The sequence below is a fragment of the Odocoileus virginianus genome, unplaced genomic scaffold, assembly GCF_023699985.2.
Source record: "Odocoileus virginianus isolate 20LAN1187 ecotype Illinois unplaced genomic scaffold, Ovbor_1.2 Unplaced_Scaffold_1, whole genome shotgun sequence".
Taxonomy (NCBI): Eukaryota; Metazoa; Chordata; class Mammalia; order Artiodactyla; family Cervidae; genus Odocoileus; species Odocoileus virginianus.
The window spans coordinates 3,783,839-3,807,785 of record NW_027224263.1 but is presented as its reverse complement, the minus strand read 5'-3'; the positions used below and the strand labels follow the sequence as shown (position 1 = coordinate 3,807,785).

The following is a 23,947-nucleotide window of genomic DNA, read 5'->3' as shown; positions in this document are numbered from 1 at the left end:
CCAAGAATACTGGAGTGGGTAGCCTATCCCTTCTCCAGTGGATCTTCCCCACCCAGGAATTGAACCAGGGTCTCCTGCATTGCAGGAGGATTCTTTACCAGCTGAGCTATCAGGGAAGCCTTTCCATACATTACTGCCAGCTTAATCTTCCAAAGAGATAGCCTTAACTATGCTACATCCCTACTCAGAAGTCTTTATGTTGACACACATTGTACTTACTCTATGCCAGTCACAGTTGTATGCACTTTACAGATATGAACTCATTTAATCTCATGACAGCCCCATGGAGGGGGGTATGATTATTAACCTCATTTTACAGATGATGAAACTGAGGCAGAAAGAGGTTAAGATCCTTGTTCAAGGTTATGTAGCTAGTGAGTCAAAGAGCTAAGATCTGAATCGTGGAAGTCCTGCTCCGGACTCTAGGCTCCTAACCACCCCACTCTGCCACTGAAAGGAATGGCTCCCTGGTGCCTGCAGAATGTGTCCACCCCTGACTCTGACAGTGAAGGTCTTCTGAGTTACCTTTATAGGTCCACATGCTTGCATTCTTGCACCTCGGGTTCTTCCCACATTGTTCTTCTGTTCTCTCATTTTTGTGCCTTTGCTCTCTCCTCAGCCGCTCAATATCTTTCAAACTTTAATGTGCTTAGAATTACCAGAGAAATTGTTGAAATTCACCTCCCTGGACCACAATCACAGAGATTCTGTTTCAGTGGCCTTGGGGAGGAGCCCTGGGATGTGCTTTTAAACTGGCCTCATCATCCATTCTGATGCAGGTGGTCAATCGACTTTTGCTTTGAGAAACCATCCCTACAACAATGTGGATGACTGGGGGTGGCCTGAAATGGTGGTTTTACATCTGAATTTGGCGCACTTAAATTGAGTATCTTAAAAGTTTGAAACCTTAGTAAACCAATAGAAGAGTAACCACTGTCAGTCTCTGATTGGTCAGAGCATCTAATCCCAGCCATATGGTAAGCCAGTTTGGGGTGAGTGAGCAGCAGCCTTTTCACGATAAGGCTGGGAAGAAAATGAGACAAAATGGCTCCCTTAGTTATATCTATACAACATGTACAGTAAGACTTGAGAGAATGTTGCCTGTCTCTAGAAAATCCTTTCCCTCTGATTTCACCTGTGAAAATCCTGCCTACTCCTGAAGCCCTAGCTCAAATGCAGCCTCCTCAAATGCTAACATAGGTAGTCCTCAGGTCACATTTGTCTTTTTTGTTTATTTTGTTTTGTTTAATTTTTTTTATATTGGAGTAGAGTTGATTAACAGTGTTGTGTTAGTTTCAGGTATACAGCAAAGTGATTCAGTTATACATGTATCTATTCTTTTTCAAATTCTTTTCCCATTTAGGTTATTACAGAGTATTGAGCAGAGTTCCCTGTGCTATACAGTAGGTCCTTGTTGGTTATCTATTTTAAATATAGCAGTGTGTACATGTCAGTCAAAAACTTCTAATCTATTCATTCCCCTATCCTCCCCCCAACCCCAGTAACCACAAGTTTGTTCTCTGAGTTTGTTTCTGTTTTGTAAATAGTTCATTTGTATCATTTTTTTAGATTATGCATATAAGCGATATCATATTTGTCTTTCTCTGTCTGAGTTACTTCACTCATAGTGATAATCTCTAGGTCCATCCATGTTGCTGCCAATGGCATTATTTCATTCTTTTTTATGACTAATATTCCATTGTATATATGTCCCACATCTTCTTTATCCATTCCTCAATTGATGGATTTTTGGATTGCTTCCATGTCTTGGCTATTATAAACAGTGCTGCTATGAACATTGGGGTGCATATATCTTTTTGAAATTAGAGTTTTTGTCTTTTCTGGATATATGCCCAGGAGTAGGATTGCTGGATCATATGGTAACTCTATTTTTAGTTTTTTAAGGAACCTTCATACTGTTCTTCCACAGTGGCTGTACCAATTTGCATTCCCACCAACAGTGTAGAGGCATTCCCTTTTCTCTGCACCCTCTCCAACATTTATTAGACCTTTTTGATGATGGCCATTCTGACCCATGTGAGGTGATACTTCACTGTGGTTTTGATTTGGATAAATACTAGTGGGAGGATCTTTCTCTCTTCTTTGCCTTCCCACCTCCATTCCAGTTTCTCCACCCCTAAATCCTGCTTCTCCTTCAGAGGCTGGCTCGAACGCTACCTCCTCCACGATTTTTTTTTAATCCTATAGATTAGGACTAAACTCCCTCCTCTCTAGGACTTTTCAGGACCTCACCTGTGCTTCTCCAGTAGCATTTATCACCTTAGCACCTTTTGTCTTTTATTATATGTGCCCATGTCTTATCATTCCTACCAATATGTGTTCCTCAAGGCAGTAACTATTTTGGGCTCCTCTCTTTTCCCCCACTGCACTAGGCACAAAGTAGGTGTTGTTTGAATGAACACACACTAGCTTGGAAATATTGCCAGAAAGTTAATCATGGTTGGAATTAGATGCTACTAAAATAAGATGTTGATCTTCCCTGGTGGCTCAGTGATAAAGAATCTGCCTGCAATGCAGGAGATGCAGGTTTGATCCCTGGGTTGGGAAGATCCCCTGGAAAAGGAAATGGCAACCCACTCCAGTGTTCTTGCCTGGGAAATCCCATGGACAGAGGAGCCTGGTGGGCTACAGTCCATGGGGTCACAAAGAGTCAGACATGACTTAGCAACTAAACAGCAACAACAAAAATAAGATATTGTTTTTGTTTTTTCTTCCTCTGAATTACTGACTGACTATGGTGATGGTACTGGCTTTACATTCATTCATGGTCAATAGGAAATTAGCTGATCCCTCATATTGTTTTTTATTCCCTACCTTACTTTAGCACACTATAATTAATACTTCTCTTAGAGAGAAATGACCTTATTCTTAGTATCCATACAGGCTCATCTTTTTTACTATGCTCTTTGCACCAGCCTTTACAAGTCAGCATGAATTTAGTTGCAGCCTAATTTAATTTGTGCTTCAATAAGGTGCTGGATCTCTCCATACCTGTTTCTCACAGTGTGTGTACTGTCCCTCAGTACAGCTATGAACTTTCAGCCAGGAAAGACTGTTTTGTTCCTTACCTCCTTTCCCATCTTCATCCCAGCTTGAGTCCACTCCAAAGAGAAGAAAGTCCATTCTTAAAAATTGAAGCATGGTTTATGTACAGTATTAGTTAGTTTCAGATGTACAATAAAATGATCCAGTTAATTATATATATATATAATTTTCAGATTATTTTCCATCATAGGTTGTTATTAAAGATACTGAATATAGTTTCCCATGCTATGTAGTAAATTCTTGTTTCTTATCTACTCTATGTATACTAGTTTGTATCTGTTAATCCCATTTAAATTTATCCCTTCCCCAAGCTTTTCCCCTTTGGTAACTATAAGTTTGTTTTCTATGTTTGTGAGTCTGTTTCTGTTTTGTATATAGATTCATTTTTATTTTTTATTCCATGTATAAATAATACCATATAATATTTGTCTTTGTTGGACTTACTTAGTATGATAATCTCTAGGTCTATCCACATTGCTGCAAATGGCAATATTTTATTCTTTTTATGGCTGAGTAATATTCTATTATATATATGTATATATATCACATATTCTTAAACCAATCATCTGTCAATGGGCACTTGGGTTGCTTCCGTGTCTTGGCTATTATAAATAGTGCTGCTATGAACATTGGGGTGTATGCATCTTTTCAAATTAGAGTTTTTCTCTTTTCTGGATATATGCCTGGGAATGGAATTTCTGGATCATATGACAGCTCTACTTTTAGATTTTTTAAGGAACCTCCCTAATGTTTTCCATAGTGGCTGTACCAGTTTGCATTTCCATCCATAGTATACAAGGGTTCCCTTTTCTGCACATCCAAGAGAGTCCATTTTTAGCAGAGGTGTACACGTGGTTACTAATATAACCAGATAATTGCTATAATCCAGTTGTTAAGCTAAGGTGATTTTGTTTGGGGAAAATAATGTGAAATCTAAACTGAAGAACAATTGATAAAAGAAAGGAAAGTGCAAAAAGATGTATTATTGCATCCAAGAGACAATAGAGCACAATGCAGATAGGCTCTGAAGCCAGAGGACATAGTTTTGACATAGCAGAGCTACAGTCAACTAGTAATTTTATCTTGGGCAAGACAACCATTCAGAACCTTGAATCTCTCAGCTGTGTAAATGCTAATTATAATACCTACAACCAACAGAAAGGTTGTAAAAATTAACTGAGATGACAGAAGGCTAAGAGAAATTCCAGTAAAGAATTATTAAGTTAATAAGTGATGTATGTGTGCATTATGACTATATTTATTACCCTGGGGTTAAGTAGAATTGCACCTTAGCTATCTCCGATAGTCTTGCCTTTTTATTTCCTTAATTTACATATACAGAAGTTTATTTCTAGTCCTTCTCATGGCAACAGATCCTGGGACTAACTATCTTCTAAATGGCTCTCTTGTCATGATTTAAATTTCTTTTCTTTTTGTTATGTCCTCAGAAGTAACAGATAAAAGCTAGTTGTTACTGATTGTGTACTGCCCCTTCACATACTTGACAATTCATGAAGTTCTCTCTTTGCCATCTCTTCTCCAGCCTAAATAAACCATTCTCTTTCATCTTCCCCTCTCAAGACTAAATCTTACACTTTCATAAAATTGATGCTTTTTTCTCTGTCTTTAATGTCTTTACATCTTTCAGTTGTATGTAATGTGATTGAATCTCCTTTGAAGTTCTAATTTTTGAAGCACCTAGTTTTTTTTTTTTCTGTTGAAACGATGTTTTTACAAAGGTATACCTTGTGTAAGCATATTACTCATTCAGCAGGGAACCCAGACACATTTCTCTTCTATGCTGGCCACCCTAATTGCAGGCAAAATACTGCAGAAGAAATAACCTTTTGAGCGCTGAACTTGCAAACCTTAATATAAAAGGCCCCATTGAAATAGTCTCTGCACTATCACCAAACACTAATGTGTGCCTTTCTTCCTGGGTCAGGCAGCAATCTTAGCCATGGATTGAATCTCAATCTCAGTCTCAGTTGTTTAGACTTGTCTTTGAGGCTAGGACAGTTAGGAGAGTGTTGGCAGGGTGTGTCATTGCTGGCACGTCAGCAAACCTCATCTAAACTGGAAGCATAGTGCACACAGCCACTGGAACCCTAAGGGAAACTTTATCAGCAGGAAAAAAAAAACTCTGCAGAGACTGTACCATGGCCACATTCTGGGTAGGCAGGCCTTAAACCCAAACCCAGTCCCAGCGTCTTTGCACCATTTATCATTTCTGCTTCCTGTCTTCTGCCTATCTTGCCAAAGCAAAGGGGAAGGCTATGTTCTTGGACATTAAGCAAGGGAGACGTATTTGGGGTAAGCTATCGGCATTTTGAGAGGCAGGCCTACATTTGGTAGATAGTGTACATATGTAGCACTTGCGTGCATGCATGCTAAGTCGCTTCAGTCATGTCTGACTCTGTGTGACCCTATGGACTGTAGCCCACCAGGCTCCTCTGTCCATGGGATTCTCCAGGCAAGAATACTGGAGTGTGCCCTCCTCCAAGGGGATCTTCCTGACCCAGGGATCAAACCCACGTCTCATGTCTCCTGCACTGGCAGGCGGGCTCTTTACCACTAGCACCACTTGGGAAGCCCCTTTCTAGGCTTAGAGTAGCCCAAGTATAAATATCTACCTTCTTTCATTCAACAAACATTTGTTTTGCAACCACTAAGTACCTGGACTGTGTGGGTACTGGAGATATCATGGTGAACAAAACAGGCATGGAACCAGCCCTCATAGAATTTAATGAGGAAGATAGACATGTATCAAATATTGAGACAAGTAAATATGAAATCGTAATCATGCCACATGCTATGAAGGAAAGGTGTTATAAAAGCAAATAATTGACAGAGGCTGATCTCAGGGAGGTGAAGGAAGACTCAAGACCATCTCTCTGGCCTCAACTCACACCATATTCCTCTTTGCTCTCTGTACCCCCAGGGTTTGGGAGAATTGACTCAAAAGTTCTGGGTGTAACTGGAGGCAGTCCTATCCTCCTAGAATCCGTGACTTCTGATCCCACCATGAAACCAGCCACCCTATTTACCCTATTTTATAGAAGTATCTATACTGTCCTTCTTGCATTGTACCTGCTGCATATACTCAAGTTCAGACTTCACTTCTTAAGGAACTACTTGATTATGTTGTTCCATGTTTACCGTTTCTTACCATATTATCTAATCTGAGTTCTGCAGCTTGTTTTTAAAGGTCCTTTGTCAGACAGTCAGACTCTTCCTTAACTCACTACCCATCCTCATTTCTTCAGCACCAACACACACTTTCTCCTCTAGACTGGCACTTCTCTTTTTATAATATGCCATGTCCTCTCCACCTTCAGCCCTGTTATATGCCTCTCTGTTTTACATGCAATATTATATTTGTTTCTAAGTGTTCAACATTCATATACATTATGCATTGATCACCAAAATAGTAGCCATCTATCACCATGCAAAGTTATTACAATATTATTGACTGTATTCCCTATGTGGTACATTATATCTCTGTGACTTATTCTGTCAATGAAAGTTTGTATCCCTTCATTCCCTTTGCCTATTTCACTCATACCCCACCCCATCCCCCTCCATCCTGGTCACCACTAGTTTGTTCTCTGTATGTATGGGTTAGCTTCTGTTTTGTTTGTCTTGTGTTTTAGATTTCACATAGAAGAGATCATACTGCCTTTGTATGGCTCTGTCTGGCTCTTTTCACTTAGCACAACACCCTGAAGGCCCATCTGTGTTGTCACAAATAAATGGCAAGATTTCATTCTTTTTATGGCTGAATAATATTCTATTGTGTATATATATCATGTTTGCATTACCTCTTCATCTGTCGATGGACATTTGAGTTGTTTCCATATCTTGCTATTGTAAATAATGCTGCAATGAACTTAAGGGTGAATTATCTTGTCTAATTAATTGTTTTCATTTTCTTATGGTAAATACACAGACATGCAATTGCAGGATTGTATGGTAACTCTATTTTTAATTTTTTGAGGAACCTCCAAACTGTTTTCCATAGCAGCTACATCAAGTTCCATTCACACCAATAGTGCACAAGGATTTCATTTTCTCCACATCCTTGCTGACATTTGCTGTTTTTTGTCTTTTTAATGATAGCCAGTCTGACAGATGTGATGTAATCTCTCATTGTGGTTTGATTTGCATTTCCCTAATGATTAGTGATACTGAGCATCTTTTCATGTGTCTATTGGCCATCTGTATGTCTTCCTTGGAAAAATGTCTATTCAGATCCCTTGCTCATTTTTAATCAGATTATTTTTTGATATTGAGTTGTATGAGTTCTTTATATATTTTGGATATTAAACCCTTAGCAGATATATAATTTGCAAAGATCTTCTCCCATTCAGGAGATGCCTTTTCTTTTTGTTGATGGTTCCCTTCACAATGCAAAAGCATTTTCATCTGGTGTGGTTCCATTTGTCTACCTTGGTTTTTGTTGATTAAACCCAGGTCTCCCACATTGTAGGCAGGTTCTTTACTGTCTGAGCCACCAGGAAGCCTCTTGCCTAATAAGATTGATCCAAAAAATACTGCTAAGACTAATGTCAAACAGCATGCTGCCTGTGTTTTCTTCTAAAAGTTTCATGGTATCAGGTCTTACATTTAAGTATTTAACACATTTTGAGTTTAATGCTGTGGGTACACTGGTGGGTAGGGCAGGCCCCAGGCATGGCTGGTTGTGGGACCTGGTGGCTCACGACTGCTATGGGTACCCTAGTAGATTGGGCAGTCCCCAGTGGTAATAGGCTAGAGGGAAGATTCCAGAATGGTGCCTCCCAGTGCCAGTGTCAGCACAGTAGAATGAGCTTACAGAAATGGCGGCCACCAGCATCTGTGTTCCCAGTGGAGTCCCAGTTGCCTCCTGCCTCTCTGCTACTACTCAGAGTGAATGAGTTTTTGAACACACCTTCAGCCCTCCAGCTCTCCTGAATGTAAACCCCACTGGTTTTCAAAACCAGCTGTTTTGCTCTTCTTCCTGGTGCACAGCTCCTGGGCTGAGGGGTCCAATGTGGAGCTTGGACCCCTCGCTCCTCAGGGAGGACAGTCATGTTTATATCCCTCCCACCTTGCCAGGAGTGTGGGTCCTGACTAGATGGCAATCTCCACCTCCTTACCTGTCTCATCATGGCTCCTTGTTTATATTTTCAGTTGTGAAAAATATCTTCTGCTAGTCTTCAGGTCACTCTCAGAGGTGGTTGCTCTGTAAGTAGTTGAAGTTTTGGTATGCTTATGAGAGATAAGTTCAGGATCTCCCTCTGCTGCCATATTGATCCTTCCTCCTGTTATGTGCCTCTCTTAACTCTTACTCCCCACAAGCTTGGAAGTTTCCCACCCCTCTTTTATCATTTAGGATCCTTCCCATCTTTCAAGACCCCAGCTGAAGTTATAGCTCTTTTATTATTATTATTATTATTTTAATTTTTACAATGTTGTGTTAGTTTCTGCCATACAACAATGTGAACGGGCCATAATTATACGTATATCCCCTTTCTCTTGAGCTTCCCTCCCCTCCCCCCCACCCCTCTAGGTCATCACAGAGCACCAGGATGGGCTCCCTGTGTTATACAACAACTTCTCACCAGCTCTGCATTTTATACATCATACGATAGTGTATATATGTTGATTCTACTTTATCCATTCATCCCACTCTCTCCCTCCCCCTCTTGTGTGGGGGACTTGTGTTCACAAGTCTGTTCTGTACATCTGTGTCTCCATTCCTTCCCTGCATCAATACTGTTTTTCTAGATTCTGTATATATGCATTAATATATGATATTTATTTTTCTCTTTCTAACTTATTTCACTCTGTATAATAGGCTCTAGGTTCATCCATCTCACTAGAACTGACTCAAATTCATTTCTTTTTATGGCTGAGTAATATTCCATTGTATAATCTGTACCATATCTTTATTCATTTGTCTGTTGATAGACATCTAGGTTGCTTCTGTGTTCTGGCTATAGTAAATAGTGCTTCATGCATCTCATTTAAATAGCCTTACCTGATCATTCTAGTCCTCATTGGTCTCCTTCTTTGACCACTTCCAGGGCTTGGTCAGGTTGTAGGAGCAGCAGCAGGAGACCCAGGTTTGATCCCTGGGTCAGGAAGATTCCCTGGAGAAGAAAATGGCAACCCACTCCAGTATTCTTGCCTGGAGAATTCCCGTGGACAGAGGAGCCTGGTGGGCTATAGTCTGTGGAGTCGCCAAAGAGTTGGACACAACTGAGTGACTAACACTTTGATATTTTCACATTATTACATTCACTGTTTCATGGGTCTTGGCTCCTCAACTGGGAAGTTCTATGGGGAAAGGACCATCTTCTTCCTCTTTTGCCCCTAGCATAGTACTAAGCATATAACCTGTGATGGATTTGCTAAGAGGAAAGAGAGCCACAGTTATGTAAAGCTTTTGGCAAGCACTCAAAGTGTAGTCCTGCCTAGGGAGGCAGGAGAAATGACTGACCTTACAACTTACTCAACCCAAGCCCATTTATCCAATACATCTCCAGTTAGCCCAGGTGAAAATTGAATCTCTTTTTATGAAATTGAGATATTTTTGCTAACTCCTTCATGGTAACTGAAACTGGAAGCAGTTGTTTAAAAGCAATTTGTCAGTGTTCAAGACATCTGCCATTTTACCTAAGACTCTTGATTTCTATTTCCAAAAAGCAGCAAAATTACACCTCAGACGCCATCTTTGCTGAACCCAGAGATCTTGAGGGAAGTGATATGTGAGCTATTTCATTTTTTTTAACATCATAAAAATCTACCAAAATTTTCAAAGTTTTCAAAATCAAAGGAAACAAGAGAAAATAACAACTCTAAATATAGATAATAACATATCAGTCAGGCTCTCATTTTGTTTTTGCCCACATTTTCTGCAGAAACACTCCCATCTCCTGGTCATAATGGTAGGAAGGAAACATTGCTAATGCAAAACACTGCTTTAAAAAAATACAAAATAACTCAATAATTTTTGAGATTGTGTGTTCTCGCCTAAACTTCAAAATGTATTTAAACACTCGATCTTTTCATAGCTGTAGAAGAGTTTGACCACCACTAGCAATTCCTTTTCAAAAGTGAATCATTCATGTTCATGAACATTGGACTATCTTAGAGATTTTCTATCCTTGTCTACTGCTCCTCTTCTTCTCAAAACCAACTGGACGCTCTCTTCTTCCATGTAAACTTTCAGGTGGTTTTTGTTCTCTCTCCATCCCCTGTGGTCAGAATTCATCTTCACATCCTTGCTGACAATCCCAGGACTCCTAGTCCTCCGAGGTCATCATGTTCCTTCTTAGCATGTCTTTTGTGTCTAGAATGTTTCTTTTAGACAGAAAGCCCTCAGACAGTGGATGGGACAGCACTGACTTTCATACTGAGTTTAGCAAATTAATAGTGATGATTCCTAATTGGCCATCTGGGGTATCCTGTCAAGGTCAATAATGCCCCATCCTGTTGCTGGGCTGGAGGGTTTTTCATGTGTATATGAGTCTGGTTCTACAATAAAAATAAGAAATTCCCAGTGAAGCATTTCAGAGCAATTATTTCTTCATGGGTGGTTAAAGCCACTCTTCTTTCAGCCTTGTCCTTCTGACTGCTTCAAGGGATATACCATGACTGCTCAGAAACACATCACTGGGTATGCCCATTACTCTCATTAGAATAGACTTTGTGAACACTTAGACTCTAACGTTTGTGGAAGTTAATCTGATTTGTTAACTGACAGTATAAACAGAGGAAAAAGAAACATCAGAAAGAAGAGTGATGTTAGGCAGAGGAATCATATTTGAACACTACCTACACTGTAACTGTAAGAATTTATAAAGTCCAGGTCTCCATGGCCCAGGCAAAGTGAACATTTGATATAATTATCCAGTTGGTTTAAGCTAATTGTTGGAATGACTCCATCCACTTTTTCCTTGTCTTTGGCTATTAAAATCAGACCCACGTCTTCTGCTCCCACCAGGTAGTCCAGTCCTCTTTGGATGGGGCCAGGAAGCCAAAGTGGTATTCATGGGAAGAAGAAGGACCCTGAACTGATTGCTTTTCATTTCCATGTTGACCAGGCAGTAAACAATGGTAGATCACTAAGTTTCCTTCTTCCATCCTGCTTGTTATTTTCCATTTTTGAAGGTGGTAGCACAGGACTCTATTTGGGTACTTGAATTTTTACCACTCAACTTTATGACTATGTAATTTGCACTGCCTCCCATAGGAGCAGTTATCTGTCCTCTCATGCATTACTTTAAGCAAAGAGAGGAAAAGGGGTTTAATTAAAATGCAGGCTCCTTTTCTCAATAAAGATGAAATGGGAGAGGGTACTAGCATAATGATGAGAGAATCTAATCATTAGTTTAGAAGGAATGAGCTGAAGGAGTCTGTCTGCAGCCATTTTTATTTTTTGGTATCTCCAGGACCCTGGCTTTAGAAATGAAATTATTTCCTTTCTATGTGTGGACATAAATTTCCTCTGTTAGGCTTCATTTTAAAAAAAATACAGGTTCTTTCTTTTGTTAAATGCATTGCACACTGTGCATGTGTACTTAGTCACTCAGTCGTGTCTGACTCTTTGCGACCCCATGGACTGTAGCCCGCCAGGCTCCTCTGTCCATGGGATTCTCCAGGCAAGAATACTGGAGTGGGTAGCCATGCTTTCCTCCAGGGAATCTTCCTGACCCAAGGATCAAACCCACATCTCCTGTGTCTCCTGCATCGCAGGCGGATTCTTTACCCTCTGAGCCATTGTGAAGTTTCCTTAAGTTGGGTTTTCCCCGCATGTGGGCTACTCTTGAGAAGAAGAAAGAAGAAATGGAGGGAAAGAATAGGAAGAAGAGGGAGGGTGAATAATAGCTAACACATATAACACAGTGTGCCAGGCACTGTCCTAAGCTCTTTGCATATACTAATTTATTTCATCCTCACAACCATATGGGTAGATATTATTGTCTCCATTTTATAAAGAAGGAAACTGAAGCACAGATAGGTTCATTCATGTGCTCAAAGTCACACAGGTGAGAAGGGGCAGAGTCAGGATTTGGATCCAGGCGGTCTGACTCCAGGCTGTTTTCTTTGCCATTATTACTATGCTGCCTCTCAGGTTGAGGGTGTGAAGCAACTTCAGGAACTCAAGTCTGAGGCTACTGGGAGGAGCAGACTTTGTGATTTCTCTGCTCCAAAGGGCCAGATATACAAACACTTCCAGAAGAGTCATTGAGACTACCCTGGGATGTAAAGACCCCATTTCTAACCATAAACGTTGATCTGTTTAACCACATCTCCATTGAAAGAGCAGAGTGTAGGTCATGGGCCATGTCTAACTAAGTTTCATTATTCCCTCTTTTATGATGCCTTCCTGCAAACATATGCACATTCTCACAATACATTTTTTTTAAAAAACAGACATTTCTGATTTTTCTGGATAATACTTTTGTACTCCCCTTCTGATTTGGCTTGCCACTGGTGGCAGGAGTTCCCTCCTTGTCTGTGTCTTAGTATTTCTCGAGCAGGTATTTTGTTTAAAGTGCTAAGAGCTTAAAATTAACAGCTCAAACAATTAAGTGCTTTATTTGACAGCAAGGTATTTTCTTAAAAAAAAAACTGTCCAAGAGTAATGGATAAAGAAGATGTGGTACATATACAGTGGAATATTACTCAGCCATTACAAAGAATGAAATAATGCCATTTGCTGCAACATGGATGGACTTAAAGATTGTCATACTGTGTGAAGTAAGTCAAAGAAAGACAGATATATGACATCCCTCATATGTGGAATCTAAAAAGAAATGATACAAATGAACTCATTTACAAAGCAGAAACAGACTCATATACTTAGAAAATGAGCTTATGCTTCCCAGTGGGGGAGGGTAGGGGGAAGGGATAGTTAGGGAGTTTGGGATGGACATGTGCACACTGCTATACTTAAAATGGATAACCAACAAGGACCTACTCTGTAGCACAGGGAACTCTGCTCAATGTTATGTGGCAGCCTGGATGGGAGTGGGGTTTGGGAGAGAATGGATACATGTATATGTATGGCTGAGTCCCTTCACTGTTCACCTGAAACTGTCACAACATTGTTTAATTACAAAATAAGAATTTTTTAATAAATGATTGTCCACCTTATGAGATACTAGAGCACACTTGCTCCCTCGTCAACAAATTTGTAGAATTAGATATTTGGCAGTAGCTCCCCATGCCCCCAAGTCATCTGCTTCCTTTCTCTTTTTCATCTCCAGCTTGGGTGTTAAGCACTGGCTATAAAGTGGCCCACTAGGGAACCTGGTACATAGTTACCTGCAGAGTTCACGATCAGTTTTTTTCTTCTACTCACTCCCACTTTTCCTCAAAAACCCTTACTTATTTGCCTTGATTCTGCTGATTTCAACGTATTCCTCGGAAAATACAGAGATCAGTTTTCCTTGTCATGGAGATCACTTCCCCTTGTCATGGAAATTCATTTACAATTTCTATTTGCCTTATGATTAGAGTAACCATGGAATTTATCATCCAAACCAAGACAACTTTTGAAAGTGAAAGAAGCAATCTTAACAATTATGCCTGCCAGCAAAACAGATATAAAACTGAGCTGTCCCAGATAAATGAGAATCTATGGGCACCCTATTTATGATGACTGTGGTTCAGAAGTGGCCACATGCTGGCGTAGTTTTGCTGTCTGAGGTTTATCTTCACGGGTATCTCATAATCTCATTGTACACTTAGTCCTTTTGAGAAGACAAGGTTTACTTCTGTGACCTGCTCTGGCCAATCAGAGATTAATAGGAGCAATGGGAGTTATAAACAGTCTGAATTTTAGCCTAGCTCTTGACCATTTTTCAAATGCTTGTTCTCCATTTCTCTCATTACCAGAAAGCCAAGCCATTCCATCTCCATAGGGTACCACTCAGAGTATAATTGAGGTTTGAATAAACAACACATGTGGCTTTTAAGGTTAAATGAATATTGTTTGACATACAGTACACTAGAATTGTTTTTCATTTTGGTTTTAAAAATTGGTTAAAATTACATCTTGGTGCTTCTCGGAATTAACTCGGATCCATCTGTCTCCATTAGAATCACTGTTTTGGTTTTTTTTTTTTTTTTAAAGCCTTGGCTGAAAAAAGAAGCTTCCTCTCACTCAAGATAATCTGTCCAGTGAATTAACGAAAAAGGCAAAGAAATAGGTTTTTGGGGGCTTTGGTGCCTACTTTTTTCTGTTATGTCTTTGTCTCTTAGATACATCTAAGGTGAAATATTTAAGATTGTAAATGGACAAACCTATTTTCAGCTCTCTAGATAGACCCCACCCCAGTCTAAAACACCACTGATGTGAACATCTAAGAAGATAATTCAAATTTAACTATTTAGCTATGTTTCATATATAGAATAATTAAAATGTTGAAACCTTTAGGGGCTACTTATAGAACATTCTGGGCTTCCCAAGTAGCTCAGTGGTAAAGAATCTGCCTGCCAAGCAGGAGATGAGGGTTGATTCCTGGGTTAGGAAGATTGCTTGGAGAAAGGGATGGCAACCCACTCCAGTATTCTTGCCTGGAGAATCCCATGGACAGAGGAGCCTGGTGGGCTACAGTCCATGGGGTGCAAAAGAGTCGGACATGACTGAGCAACTAAACAGCAACAACAGTAGAGCATTCTAGCTTAGAGAATGCCATTTTGAAGATTTTGAAAGCTCACAGGCAACAAAAATACCAGTAGTTTGTAGTTCCTACTTGAGAATACAGACATGCACACACACACACACACACACACACACACACTCACGCACAAATAATGGCTCCAGTAGTTTTAAATGAAGTGAAATCATTCAAATTTAGGTACACATAACTGTCTGCAAATGCTTAGGTGGTTATGCCACATCTATCTGAACTTGTATTACAGCGTAAATAGTCTGCATGATAATTGACTTGTCTCATTACTTTGCCATCTTGCCTCTCTGCTTATTTAACAGGGACTGTAGGCTTCTATATTGCTTTAAGATTCTGTCTGGGCTATTAAATATTTAAAGACACTTTTTAAAAGCCTTTTTAAGACTCTAGGGTCTAAATGTAATAACTTGAACTTCTTAGAAGGTCATACTGAATAAACATTTCATGTCAATACCAATCATTAAATCTACATTTAAAAAGGGCATATGATGAGGAGAGCTACTCTCTCATTTTCCTTTTGTAATTTGTTCTCTTGGCTGCTTCAGTTTGGCTTGAAACCACCTACTATAGCATTTACATTTTGTTTTGCCATTTTGCTGGCAAATCTTTCCTGGTTTCAAATCTTCTCTCTGGTCCCATATTTTCATTTGGCTCAGGACATAACTTTGACCCACCACTGCCAGCTAAAATGTAACAAGTAAATCCAAGTGCATCCCCACTCAGTCACTGTCAAGAGCAGTGTCATACCCCAGCTCTCCTGACTTGCAACTCTAGAGTCATTTTATACTTTCTTCTTTGCCTTCTTCTTCCATTATCAAATCTTCCCTCAGGGTCTTATCATTTACATGGTATCTGCAGTAGTATGATTCACCCCTTCTTTGCTGTTTTCTCAATTCTCATGGCCTATTACATATTACTACAACAGCCTCCTGGTTGGCCTCCCAGATTCTAATTGCTTCCCAACCAGTCAACACCCCCTTGCCGGGATAAGCTTCCACAAATATTACTTTTACCATAGGCACCTCTACATAAAAATTGATAACATGATCAAATGTGAATTCTTTAGTCTCTTTTTGAAGTTTCACGAGAATTATTTACAGCCCTGTTATCTCAACAACCCATCCCCCTCTCTCCCTCCTTTTCTTTCTCTCCACCAGCCCCATTTCTCTTGTTTCATTTCTGAAGCTTCCACTCAAGCCACACCTTGCTTGCTGTGTCCACTATGTGACTTTCTATTTCCAAAACTCCAATCCTTTGTAAATGCCAGGTCCCTTCTGCCCATGAGACTGTTTATAACCTGCAGTTGTTGTGTTTAGTTGCTCAGTCATGTCTGACTCTTTTGTGACCCCATGGACTGTAGCCTGCCAGACTCCTCTGTCCATGGGGTTTCCCAGGCAAGAATACTGGAGTGGGTTGCCATTTCCTTCTCCAGGGGATCTTCCTGACCCAGGGATCGAGAAGCCCTTATACCCTGCAATATCTACTTCTTTTTTTTTTTCCATTTATTTTTATTAGTTGGAGGCTAATTATTTTACATCATTACAGTAGTTTTTGTTATACACTGAAATGAATTAGCCATGGATTTACATGTATTCCCCATCCCAGTCCCCCCTCCCACCTCCCTCTCCACCCGATCCCTCCGGGTCTTCCCAGTGCACCAGGCCCGAGCACCTGTCTCATGTACCCAACCTGGGCTGGTTATCTGTTTCACCCTAGATAATATACATGTTTCAATGCTGTTCTCTCAAAACATCCCACCCTCGCCTTCACCCAGAGTCCACAAGTCTGTTCTATACATCTGAGTCTCTTTCTCTGTTTTCCATATAGGGTTATCATCACCATCTTTCTAAAGTCCATACACTTCTAAAAACATGACTTAACAATTCTTTGGGGATGGTTTCCATGATTACATCTGACTGTTCACTCCACACAGTTGATATCTCCTAAGCATATATATTCCATTTGCCTTTCCAGTTGTTACTCTGTGTGATTTAGGCTCATCTGATTTCCATATTGGTTACCTGTCACCTCCAAACAGGTTGTAAATGTCTTGAGGGAAGGGTCCAGCCCTGATTTCCCTTCTCCTTCTGACTTAGTATCAAGTTCTCTACCCAAGAAGCATTTGAAATATGTTAACTGACTTTGGCAAGTTACTTTCTTCTTTTTTAAAAATGTTATTGAAGTATAGTTGATTTACAATGTTGTGTTAATTTCTGCCATACAGCAAAGTGATTCAGTTATAGTCGTGGCTCAGATGGTAAAGAATCCACCTGCAATGCAGGAGACCTGGATTCAATCCCTGGGTTGGGAAGATCCCCTGGAAGAGAAACCCATTCCAGTATTCTTGCCTGGAGAATCCCATGGACAGAGGAGTCTGGCAGGCTACAGTCCATAGAGTCACAAAGAGTCGGACATGACTGAGCAACTAAGCACAGCACAGCACATATTCCTTTTCACATTCTTTTCATGGTTTATCTTAGGGTATTGGATATAGTACCCCATGTTGTACAGTAGAAATTTGTTGTTTATCCATCCTATATATACTATTTGTATCTGCTAATCTCAAAATCCCAATCTCTCTGCCCCCTAGCCCCCTCCGCTTTGGCAACCACAAGTCTGTTCCCTGTCTGTGAGTCTGTTTCTGTTTCATAAATATGTTCATTTGTGTTGCATTTTAGATTCCACATGTAAGTGATATCATATGGTAACTGTCTTCCTCTTTCTGACTTATTTTGCTTAGTATGATAATCTCTAGGTCCATCCATGTTGCCACAAATGGCATTATTTCATTCTTTTTTATGACTGAGTAGTATTCCATTGCATATGTACCACATCTTCTTTATCCATTTATCTGTCGATGGACATTTAGGTTGTTTCCATGTCTTGGCTGTTGTAAATAGTGCTGCTATGAACATAGGAATGCATGTATCTTCTCAAATTATAGCTTTATCTAGGTAAATGCCCAGGAGTGAGATTAGTGGATCATATGGCGACTATATTTTTAGTTTTTTGAGGAACCTCCATCCTGGTTTTTATAGTGGCTGCACCAGTTTACATCAACTGGATAAGAGGGTTCCCTTTTCTCCACATCCTCTCCAGCATTTGTTATTTGTAGACTTTTTAATGATGGCCATTGTGACTTGGGCATTATTTTTTGATATAAACAAAGGTGAAAGCATCTTCACTTTTACAAGTTTAGTTATGATTTCCAGAAGAGTCTGCATGTGGTCCTTGTCTGCCATCTTTACTCAGACATGGAATAAACAGGAAGAGGTAAGTATGCTATTGGATAAGCACTTAATTCTGTATGTTTTACTGAAGTTCAGTTCAGTGCATAAACTGAGCATCTGATGTGTACCAGATCAATGACCCCCCACCCCAGAGCTTCTGACTTACTAGGCATGGGGTGGGATCCAAAATATTGCATTTCTAACAAGTTCCCAATTTATGCTGATGTTGCTGATCTGGAGACCACACTTTGAGAACCAGTGATGTAGGCAACACAGAGGGAGGTCTAAGACATAGTCTCTTTAGGGATTTACATTCTCTTTAGGGAAACGAGGCAGGCTCAGGAAACATTTAACAGCAGAAAATATTGTAAAGTGTTTTAGTATTCATTCATTCAAGAAATTGAGTAAGTACTAACTACATGCCCAGCCCTGGTCTAGGTGCTGGGGTTGGTTACATCAGGGAACATGATTGACAAAAATCCTTGTTCTCATAGGAGAATTTTAGTGGGAGAAAGCAGACAAGAAATAAAATACATATACCACAAGATACTCTTGAGTCTTAGAATGAAAAATCAAAGATGGGGTAAGAAGTATCAGAGGGTATTTGAAATTTTACATAGGTAGGCAGAGAAGATCTCCTAATTCCATCACTTGATGAGTATTTATTGAGTGACTATTATGTATCAGGTACTGTTATAGATCATGGTGATACATCCATGAATAACACAAACAATAAACAGGACAGGTCCTTATAGAATGAATACACTTATTTGGGAGCAGGGAAATCTGGGATTCGGGGTGTTAGCTCTTGTCGACTGATTATGTGAGTGAATGGCTCCTTGCCCTCTCTGAGCCTTGGTTTATCCACCTGTTAAATGGAACTGTTGGACAAAATTTCAAAATAGATGAAGTCCTATACATCTCTAAGGCTACAGGATGCTAAGTCCTTTATTTAGCAGTCGCTAAGTCATGTCCAACTCTTTGCGACCCCATGGACTGCAGCATGCCAGGCTTCCCTGTCCTCCACTATCTCCTGGAGTTTGCTCAAGTTCATGTCCATTGAGTTGGTGATGCTATCTAACCATCTCATCCTCTGCCACCCTCTTCTCCTTTTGCCTTCAATCTTTCCCAGCATCAAGGTCTTTTCCAATTTGTCGGCACTTCACATCAGGTGGCCAAAGTAGTGGAGCTTCAGCTTTAGCATCAGTCTTTCCAGTGAATATTTCAGGGTTGATTTCCTTTAGGATTGACTGATTTGGATCTCCTTGCAGTCCAAGGGACTCTCAAGAGGCTTCTCCAGCATCTCAATTCGAAAATACCAATTCTTTGGCACTCAGTCTTCTTTATTGTCTCTCACATCTCTACATAACTACTAGAAAAACCACAGTTTTGACTATAAGGACCTAAGTCCTTTAGGCAATAAGAAATATGTAAGAGTACTTGAAGAAGGCTTTGCAGAAGAGGAAAAACTGAATGTTTTCCATAGTCATACAAGAGTTCTGAGGTGTGGGAGATGGGAAGGTAATTTCAGAAGAAGAATATGAGCAGAACCATGGAGGCAAGAATGGGAGCCACAGGTTCACTAAAGAGTAGGGAGGTCAAAGGGATTTCATTGTAGAGTAGATAAGATAGTTGGATAGGAGGTAGGTGCTCAGTAAAGATGAGGTGGGGGGTGATTATAGAGAGTCTTACATGGGAACCTACTGAGGATATTTTTTTGATCAGAAAATGATACCATTATATAGTCAAAGTGGTGTTTTAGGAAGATAAACCTAGAAATCACAGTTAAGTCTTCAACATTCATAATTGTTTTCCAAGAGATGATCTTTGAATCATGGAGGGTTAAAGCCATGCTTTGTTTTATGTTGCCGCTCAATGATAATATTGGTATCAAATGAATTTTGAGGTCTTTTTCCAGCCCTAAACCAGTAAAAGTACTTGAACCAGTAACATGTTACTCATTAGAGTTAGGTTTTGAAAGCTTGGGAGATTAATTAGAATAGAAAATTTTTAATGTTTATATACTTTTGTATTCCTTGTTACCCCATGAGATACATGATTGAATAGATATTGGGTTTATTTTCAGCCAGGTACACACACACACACTCCCTCTCTCTCTCCTCTCTCTCTCTCTCTCTCACACACACACACACACACACAAATAGTACTCATTTAGAGTGATGCAAGTATCTCTAAGACTAAGCTCTTCCCATCTGCTTACTTGGACATAGATAACACAAGGCAATATTTTTGGAGATTATTCTCTTATTTTTTATATTTAATTAGCTGAGGAATATCCATATCTGTTGTGCATTTGCCTTCTCAAGGCTGAAAGTAGAATCTTTATCCTAAAAGCAATTAGTCTAGAAGGAACTAAAATGATAGGGGTTCACTGTTCAAAACTTGGGTCATGGAGACTCAGAGAAAGGTGTCTCAGGCAAAAATAGAAGATATGGGTTGTGTAAACACTCCAACCACAGCAAGTTTTATGTTAACTTTCAGATCAAGTTATACCTTCTCAGAGACATAATGGTGAATTTAACAAATCATGACAGACCAAATTCACAAAACTCTCATTCTTTAAGGGTAGTTTAAACATAAGTTGAATATGACCTGTAAAATACTTAACTGTCTTCGGAATAAAATAAGCAGAAGTGACAATGATGGCTATATTACAGTGGAAAGTGATGATTTTCCCTTTCATTTTCCAAATTCTGTGTAATATTGCTGGATGGTCTATTTTAGAAAGTGGCAACTTTCTTTGAAGTTGTCTTGAAAAATGAGGCACACCCGGGCAGAAGTCTTTCAGCGTTGCTGTTTGAAGAACAGCCATGATGGCTACAATGTCTAAAGAATTTTGGGATCATAGAACCCAAAGGGTTACTAGGTCACAAGGATAATATTTTTCCCTTCTATGTATATATGATTCTTTATTTCTTTTTAATAAACAGGGGATGGAGAATTGTCGTGGGAACATTCTGATGGTGATATCTTCAGGCAACCTGCCAACAGAGAAGCAGTAAGTGTGAATAGCTCAAATAATTCAAGACTTCACAGCATCAGGCCAGACTGCCCTCCCTCCATGGCTACTGTCCCAGCAATTCCATAAAAGGGCCTATCTCTAACACCATTTTTCATCCCTGTCCTCGGAAATTTGAATGCCATCATCACCAACCTGGAACCATTTAAGTGCATTGTGTAATTGGTAACCGAGGCCAGGACATGAATACAAAGAAATCATAGCCCAGCCCTTAGGCACCCTTCATCTAAACTAGAAGTCATCCTTTCGGGATGACTTGCCAAATATTTGTCTTCTGTAAGGAAGGCAAATCACTACCCCTAGCTTAACAGTGAGGACCTTCTGTGGGATTGCAAGGTAGGTCAGCCCGTCCTTTGGGCATAGGTACCTTGGACATGTTCATATAAACCCTTCCCTAAGTCGTAGGCTCTCAGTCATAAAGCTGGAAGAGAGGGAGGGTAGCAGCCAGATTCCCTTCTTCTACCTGCAGCATCTTCTGATTTCCCCTCTTGGTGCTAATCTCAGAATAACTCTTAGGAGTGGTCATCTCTCTCTATGTATAGTCGTAGCATCTCTTATTCCTTTTTATTTTGAAATAATTAACAAGAAAGAAACCCTCCAATAAATATATGTTTAAGTACAGTGACACTCCAATTCTCTAAAAATCAGAAAAGGAGATGGTCCAGTTCAAATGATCTATCATAATTTGAGACTTTATATATAGAGTCCATATGGGATTGTATGAAATCATGAGTGTGCAACTTTTGAAAATGGTAAAACATAGAATTTAAAGAATCTTTAATTTAGTAAAAAATGTCCAAAAAGTACAAAATGAACAAAGGCATTCATTGCACATAAATGGCTATTCATCATACCCTTGTACAATAGAAGTGTGTGTGCTCAGTCACTTCAGTTGTATCTGACTCTTTGCGGCCCCATGGACTGTAGCCCACCAGGCTCCTCTGTTCATGGGATTTCCCAGGCAAGAATACTGGAGTGGGTTGCCATTTCCTCCTCCAGGGGATCTTCCTGACCCAGGGATCAAACCCACATCTCTTGTGTCTTCTGCATTGGCAGGTGGATTCTTTACTGCTAGCGCCACCTGGGAAGCCCACAATAGAAGTAAACAGAGCAGTCAATGTAGAATTATTTTCATAAAAGCAAGACAAAAGGAGACAACCTACAGGCTATCTCTAGAGTCTTGGTTAAATAAGCCCAACCTATGGGACATCATACAGTTGTTAAAAAGAATGTGGTACTGAACATCAAAATGCAGTAAAGTGGAGGGAGCACCAAGATATAGTCTGTAAACAAACAACATGCAGGATACAATGTATACTGTCATTTACTTCTGTAAAAGTTGTCTGTGCATATATGTAAATGCATATTAAAAGATCTAGAAGGTCATATACCAAGGTGTTAAGACTGATACTCTCAAAGGGGTGCAAGTGGGCAGGAGGAAAGGTGCGTGCGTGCTCTGTGCTCAGTCATTTCAGTTGTGTCCAGCTCTTTGAGACCCCATGGACTATAGCCTGCCAGGCTCCTCTGTCCATGGGATTCTCTAGGCAAGGATACTGGAGTGGGTTGCCATGCCCTCCTCCAGGGGCTTTTTCCAATGCAGGGATTGAACCAGTACCTTTTAGGTCTCCTTCATTGGCAGGTGGGTTCTTTAACACTAGCGCCACCTTTGTGTTGTATCTTCTGTATTGTTTGATATATTTCAATGAGCATGAATTAGTTTTGTAATAAATTTAAATGCTTTTGAAAACCTTAGGAATTAGTCCTCAACAGACATTGGATATAAGGTAAGGAATTATAGGTCAGGCCCAAGAATCGTGAGGATGTGGAGAAGGTGTTGATCCAGGGCCTAATAAAATAATGAGTACCAACATCTCAGTGTGGCTAAGGCCACATGTGCCACTTCTGACTTCATGTCCCCAGCTTGCCAACGCCCTCAGCAGTGAGATTAAAGGATTTGCATTTGCTTTATTGCCTACTTATATTCTTCTCAAGACATTCCTGTTTCCAAATGAGTAGAGAAGGATTTGTGGGTGGAGTGGAGAATAATACTCTGGATGTCTCAAAAAAAAAAAAAAAAAAAAAAAACGGCACTCCTGCAAGAGAGAGTGGGCTTTCCAGTTATAGATTCCAAGGAAGGATTTTCTCCATCCAGCAATATACCAGCTTTATACTAACTGAGATTCCTTCCAGATCCTGATGGGAGAGGATATCAGTCTCCCTGCTCTGTGTTATGAACTTCACCTTTTTCTCAGCCCCAATTTTTTTTATCATGGTATGAAATTGAGAGTGGCTAAGAAGGCAATGGCACCCCACTCCAGTACTCTTGCCTGGAAAATCCCATGGACAGAGGAGCCTGGTAGGCTGCAGTCCATGGGGTCGCAAAGAGTCAGACATGACTGAGAGACTTCACTTTCACTTTTCACTTTCATGCATTGGAGAAGGAAATGGCAACCCACTCCAGTGTTCTTGCCTGGAGAATCCCAGGGATGGGGTCGCACAGAGTCGGACATGACTGAAGTGACTTAGCAGTTAGCAAGTTAGTCACTGCCAACCAGATGCCATTCTAAGCCAAATTTAGGTCTCAGTCACCTTAAGCTGGGTGCCTTAGCCCCCAACACTAAGCACTGTGGCCCACTCAGTGGTCTTGCTGGTAATGCCATTAATTTTCATTTCTTCTTGACTTCATCACAGGCTAACCCCATCTCCATTGTTGTATTTCAGCCTCATTTTATTGTTCTTCTTAAACTGCTAGTCACAGTTTAAGACTTAATCTGGACTTAATCTGATACTTCCCATGGCAAAAAAGGTCAGATATAGAAGGCAGGACCTTGAAAGAGTTATAAATTTTCAAAGGAGGTCAAGACCTATCTTTAGAAACAAATATTTGGGCCTGGTAGGCCAGAATGCCCAGATGGTTCCACTTT

The 23,947-nt window shown here is 40.1% G+C and overlaps 1 protein-coding gene across 8 annotated transcripts in view; it reads left to right on the top strand.

The window, feature by feature from the left end:
- CHRDL1 (chordin like 1) overlaps positions 1-23,947 on the top strand; it is a 127,784-nt gene that overhangs the window by 81,604 nt on the left and 22,233 nt on the right. For all 8 annotated transcript variants that reach the window (XM_070462233.1, XM_070462234.1, XM_070462230.1 and 5 more), the window contains one exon: positions 20,935-21,002. In XM_070462233.1, the coding sequence (XP_070318334.1) occupies positions 20,935-21,002 (68 nt within the window). The remainder of the gene's footprint in view (positions 1-20,934; positions 21,003-23,947) is intronic.